The 5504-nt window shown below is 45.7% G+C and overlaps 4 protein-coding genes across 4 annotated transcripts in view; 1 reads left to right on the top strand and 3 right to left on the bottom strand.

Annotated features, from left to right (window-relative positions):
* Positions 1–1147: 1147 nt before the first annotated feature.
* Positions 1148–1582, bottom strand: PHALS_07001 (putative polyprotein; the record flags this gene model as incomplete). The annotated part of the gene is made up of 1 exon (XM_024720395.1): positions 1148–1582. The coding sequence occupies one exon, from the start codon at positions 1580–1582 to the stop codon at positions 1148–1150; it is 435 nt and encodes a 144-aa protein (XP_024585598.1).
* A 1204-nt stretch (positions 1583–2786) lies between these two features.
* Positions 2787–3018, top strand: PHALS_07000 (uncharacterized protein; the record flags this gene model as incomplete). Its single annotated transcript, XM_024720394.1, has 2 exons — positions 2787–2924; positions 2950–3018. The coding sequence occupies 2 exons, from the start codon at positions 2787–2789 to the stop codon at positions 3016–3018; spliced, it is 207 nt and encodes a 68-aa protein (XP_024585597.1).
* Positions 3019–4837: 1819 nt separating this feature from the next.
* PHALS_06999 (uncharacterized protein) lies at positions 4838–5077 on the bottom strand (the record flags this gene model as incomplete). Its single annotated transcript, XM_024720393.1, has 2 exons — positions 4838–4946; positions 5007–5077. 2 exons carry the CDS (start codon positions 5075–5077, stop codon positions 4838–4840), a joined length of 180 nt encoding a protein of 59 aa, XP_024585596.1.
* A 277-nt stretch (positions 5078–5354) lies between these two features.
* PHALS_06998 (uncharacterized protein) overlaps positions 5355–5504 on the bottom strand; it is a gene marked incomplete at both ends in the record, with an annotated part of 211 nt that continues 61 nt past the window's right edge. The window contains one exon of the mRNA XM_024720392.1: positions 5355–5501. Within this exon, the coding sequence (XP_024585595.1) occupies positions 5355–5501 (147 nt within the window). The remainder of the gene's footprint in view (positions 5502–5504) is intronic.

Genomic DNA, 5504 nt, shown 5'->3' with positions numbered 1-5504 from the left:
TTCTCCATGATAGTCCTGTTCATACGCTCCGCCACTCCGTTCTGCTGAGGGCTGTATGGAACGGAACGCTGGTATACAATGTCGTTCTGCTGGCATATTTCAGCCATTGTCTTGTTGACAAATTCGGTTCCGTTGTCAGATCGTAAACACTTCAATCGCGCACCCCATTGGTTCTCGAAATACGTCAAGAACTTCTTGAACTTGCCAGCAACTTCATTCTTGCTCTTGATAATAAAAATCGCCACATATCTTGAAAAATTATCCACAAACGTAAGAATGTACTTGACACCACCCTTCGAGGGAGTCCTCATAGGCCCCATGACATCAGTGTGTACGCGTTCCAGCACACGTGTCGTTTTTGTCATCAAGCTAGATGGAAATGTTGTGACTATTTGCTTGCCCTTTGAACACCCAGCACACAACGTTTCCCTATTCTGCTTGATTGTTGGGATTCCTTTTGTTGAGCGTTGTGTCTTGACCAGCGCGTCCTGCTGGGGTGTCCCATGCGAGCATGTCAAAGCTCCCACTGATTTTCAGCCCCAGAATATTCAACGAGACATGCTTCCTCTTGCTCACAGTCAAGCAAATACGACTTCCCGACTCTTGCACCTGACGCATTCGCTTGCTTTTTGTTCCCGAGGACGCAAGACAACCGCGAAAAATCCACACTCATACCACACTTTGCAAGCTTGCCAACGGATAGTAATATTCTGTCAAGTCCGGGAATGTGCAAAAATCTGACCATGTGAATGTCCGTTCCGTTCATTTCAGTTAGTTTCACCGTGCTAGTTCCTTTAACGAGCAACTTCTCCTCATCTGCAATCGTAACTTCAAAGCTAGCTTCAAGTCCCTTGTAATCAAACAAGTCCATCCTGTGTGGGGTCATGTGGGAAGTTGCCCCACTGTCAATCAGCCATCCTGATGTCTTTCCTTTACCAACAGCAAACCGTGCGTCGCTGTCGGACCTCTTACTGGCCGGACAGTTCCGCTTCCTGTGCCCAAACTGGTTACGGTTAAAAGACTTGCCATTCAATCCGCCGTTATTGCGTGGAGGCCCACCTTTTCGTCCATTGTCCAGTCCACCTTTGAATCTTCTATCGTTTCCATCTACGCGAAACGCTTTCTCCGTAGCTTCCTTCCTTTGCAACTATCCCGATTTTTTGAGCGGGTTCTCCTTGACTCCAATCAACGTGATGTCTTTTGCATTGTCCAAAATCAACGAAATGAAGTCATACTCTGACGGCAGATTACTGATAAGAGCAACCAGTTGACGTGACTCATCAACTGACCCTCCCGTAGTCTGGAGTCCCACTACCAGCTCAACAACAGAATTCAGATGCTCTGCTATGATAGTTCCACTATCCATCTTAAACTCGTGCAGTTGACGAGTCATCACCACACGGTTGTGAAGAGTCGAACGATGGTAGAAATCGCGGAGGGTTCCCCATGCTTCCCTGGCGTGCGAAGCCGATCGAATTTTGGTCTGGTGCTGGATCTCAACGCCTTGAGCGATGATGCCGAGCGTCTTGGCATCATTTACCAGCCAGGCCTCCGTGATCTCATTCTCTTCGTTGACGGTCATGATGTGCCCAAGGAGGCCCTCCGCGTCAGGGTCATCCTAATGTTTAACTCACAGTGGTAATATTTATCATTCTCTAGGAGGACTTCGGTTCGCTTGTTGGCCATAGTGGGCGAGAACGTTGCTTATAGAGAAAGGGTTGGTGCGGCTGTTAGCCTGTTGAGTAGAAGTTAAAACCGAAGTGAATATATTTAGGTCCTTATTTCCCTACTCTGTTCTACATCTAGGCCTATCGTTCTAGATCTTTCTACAAACTTCTATAAGCTTTCTGATTTATACCAATGAACACCAACCATTATGTAATTACTTATTGTGACGTGGTCGTAAATATGGTGACGTCATTCAGCGATGTAATCCCAACAGTTTACGTGCTTAAAACCCACAGCTGACTATTGAACTCGTGTGATCAAGTACATCTTGCGCTGATTTAACAAGTGTGAGACATGTTGGCGCGACAAAGCCAGGCATACGAAACCGCCCGGACTAAATAGTCCACTCCGTGTTTCATAAACTTTTAGATGGTATTACAGGGGTCTAAAAACGGAAATGTCGCAATCATGGCCATCGTTAATCGACAGACTAAGCATGCCAAGTTCAGTAAAACGTTCACGACTGCAACTGTTGAAGATCTCGCTAATCCCAGAACACGATCATAGCTAATAGTGATTCTAAGCTCACGTCGAGGTTGTGGGGTTTAGTGACGTCGATTTTGAAGACTCAGAACATGTCTTAAGCAATAGAGTTAAAAATATTGATGTGAAATTGGTCATACCTACTATCTGCGTCTAGATCACAAACCAACGGACAAAAAGGGCGAATAACGGTTTGCTGAAGTCTTTAATTAAAGTGTTGCCAACCCAGCTTAGAATGACAGGAATGCCTTTATTTGCTTAGCAGAATTTGCGTACAACAACAGAACCCATTCTATTGTAATGTAGCTTGGCTATGTCCTGTGCATGGCAGATGACGTTACATTGGACCCACAGTGCAAAATGTCGAAGATAGCGGCTCAGCAATATCTATCGCGCTAAGGAGTCTTTCGAAAGAAGGCGCAAGATGAACTAAGTGGACCTCCAACGCATGAAGTCGTATCACGACAAGAACCTCCAATTTTAGTCTCCGATGTCAGCCAGCTGTTTTGTTGGACGGAAAGAATTCTGACATACGGCATGAAAGATTTTGTAAGTTGGCACTAAATTTTAAGACCATGCTTCATCGGGATAATGGTCATCTGCGGCCGTATGGGCTCGTCATGTCGAAGGTTCTTTGTACCCAATCAGTCATTCATACGTATCTACTCGAGGCTGAGCAAAAAGATTGTACGCGGAAGAAGGAAACAGCAAAGGTATTGCTGGTTGATGGCACAATAGAAGAACGAAGCTTCGAAGATGTCATCGGTCATCGCAAGCGCGTGCAAAAAACGTTTTAAAATTCACTGATTTCGAAGCGACCCTTCACCTGCTTTTTTTGCCGAGAATTAAAACTCGGATACCGGGGTTTTATCTCGAAAGGAGGTCAATAGAGCAAATTTATCTCTACAGCAAACATGGTGTTTAGTACTAAAAAATATTTTAAAAATTGTAAAAATCGAATCTTTGTCTTTTTATAGAGATGACCTATTGGTCTTCCATAGTACAAACAAGATACAACTGGATGAAGGACACAATAAAACAAAGGTTCAGTGATAACAAGAACTAGATAGCATGATAGACATCAATGAGTATCTGTGTTATCTTCGTTATAGACGAAATAATTAAAGCACACAATCACAATGCGATTCACAATTGATCACGCTAGCCTCTTCGCCTCGGCAACACTATGTTTCTACTGAATCTGTGATATCAACATTTTTCATTCAGAACTCTGCCTCAGTAAATCCTCTGCATAAAATCAAACAAGCTTGTCACCGACGTCGTCCCCTCTGGCATCACTAAATTGACTGTGAAAAGCGCGATTGGGTTGATAATGAGTACCTAACAAAATCCCTTTTTCATCAAGGACACCTCGCCGCGACGTGATATACAGAAGTTTTGGCGGCTAGCATCAGTCGCTCAGAAACACAATTGTTATTAATTATTCTGGAAGTCTATGGTTTAACGAATGATGAGAAACTTGAAGCAGAAGTGAGCAGAGGAGCACGAATTGGAAAGTGAGATTTCGTAGATTTTGGTTTCCTACATATGCATGCAACTCAAGGGGGGGTCACCGTGTAGAGAAGCAGTGTTCACGGCTAAGGACCGTAAACCAAACAGCAGAATTACGGTCAGCACACCCAGAATGCCGTAAACCACAGAGCTTTAATTTTACGGCACACCGTAATCAAGGTTGAATTCACCGATGGGTGATGAGTTGCCGCCAGCGTGGTATGGTTCGACACCCCCTACAACTCGATCACTCGGTGAGACCACACAACTGTCGGATGTAAACAAGACGCGGTGTCGGGAGCGGCTTCGTCAGGAAGTCGGCCAGCTGTGACTCGGTCGGGACATACTGCAAGCGGATAGAGCCTTATTTAACGTAACCACGTACAAAGTGTGCCCGTAAGTCGATGTGCTTGGCGCGTGGCGTGTATCATTGGTTGCTTGCGATAATAATTACTGACGTGTTGTCCATCAGAATGATCGTGTCACCGGTCGCCTTCAGGTCAATTTCACCGAGGAGATAGTGGATCCAGAGCACCTTTTGTACGGAAAGAGCGAGTGCCATGTATTCGGCTTCAGCGGATGAAAGGGCAACTGAAGACTGACGCTTGCTCTTGTATACGACAGGACCAACACAGCATCACAAGTACGCCAGACGTCGATCGTCGACTTGCTTTGTCCCTACCTAGTTTTCTCGCATCGCTGAATACCTGGAGTAACCCCGCATCACCATTGCCCCTGTGGTATCGTATACCGACCCTAATCGCTCCTTTTGGGTAACACAGCACACGTTTGGCGGCGCGCCAATGAGCAGACGTAGGTCGATCAAGGTACTGGGACGGGTTCGAGAGTGCAACTGAGATGTCAGGCCGGGTTGCATTTGCCACATATAGCAGAGAGCCAACAAGTTCTCCGAAAAGGCTTCATGTGTCGCATCAATGGTGAAGTTAACCAGTGGATTGAAAACGGCGATAGCATTGAGGCAACCGAACTTGGTTGATATCTTAGTAATAAACTGGCTTTGCTTTAAGATCAATTGTCCTTTATTTTGCTCGAAGGTAATCTCCTTTTCAACCACATATCGGGCGAAACCGAGCGGCTTAAGCACAAAATGCTCTCACAGTTCGTCGCAGAAACCGTCAGCAATGGCTTGTGTCTTGCTTCCAACAAGCAAATTATCCACATACAGCACCACGTTAACAACACACTCTCGCCGACGTTGTCTTCTGAACATCAAAGCACGTATCAGCACGGCATCGGCTAACCCGAGTTGTATAAAGACTAACCGGATCTTCTTGAACCATGCTGATGCAGCCTGTTTGAGGTTATACAAGCTGCGGTGATTTTCACATACCATGCCAGGTTCGACCTTGATACCCTCCGGAGGATGCATGTAGACGGTTTCTTCAAGATCACCGTTTGAGGAATGCCGTTTCGACGTCATACTGCCAAATCGCATAGTCTTTTGCACAGCATATAGACAGAAACGTTCGAATGGTGTTCATGCAAGCCACAGGTAAGTAGGTATTGAAGTAATCAACACCGTGTATCTGGAGGAATCCGCGGGCCACTAGTTGAGCTTTGTGTCGTATCCCGTTACCACGCTCATCATACTTTCGAGCATATCGAAATAATCACTTTTCTCCCGCGAGGCGTGACAATATTTGATTCTTCACATGAGGGCGTATCTCGTTCCGGATTGCTTCTTTCCATTCGGCAGCTACAGGGGTTGCCATGGATTCTTGGAGCGAATAAGGCAGGTCATTAACAGCAAGATTGATCTC

The sequence above is a fragment of the Plasmopara halstedii genome (genome assembly GCF_900000015.1).
Source record: "Plasmopara halstedii genome assembly, contig: Scaffold_3060, whole genome shotgun sequence".
NCBI classification, from domain to species: domain Eukaryota; phylum Oomycota; class Peronosporomycetes; order Peronosporales; family Peronosporaceae; genus Plasmopara; species Plasmopara halstedii.
Note: the sequence above shows the minus strand (reverse complement) of the source record. Positions and strands in the feature narration are given on the sequence as shown.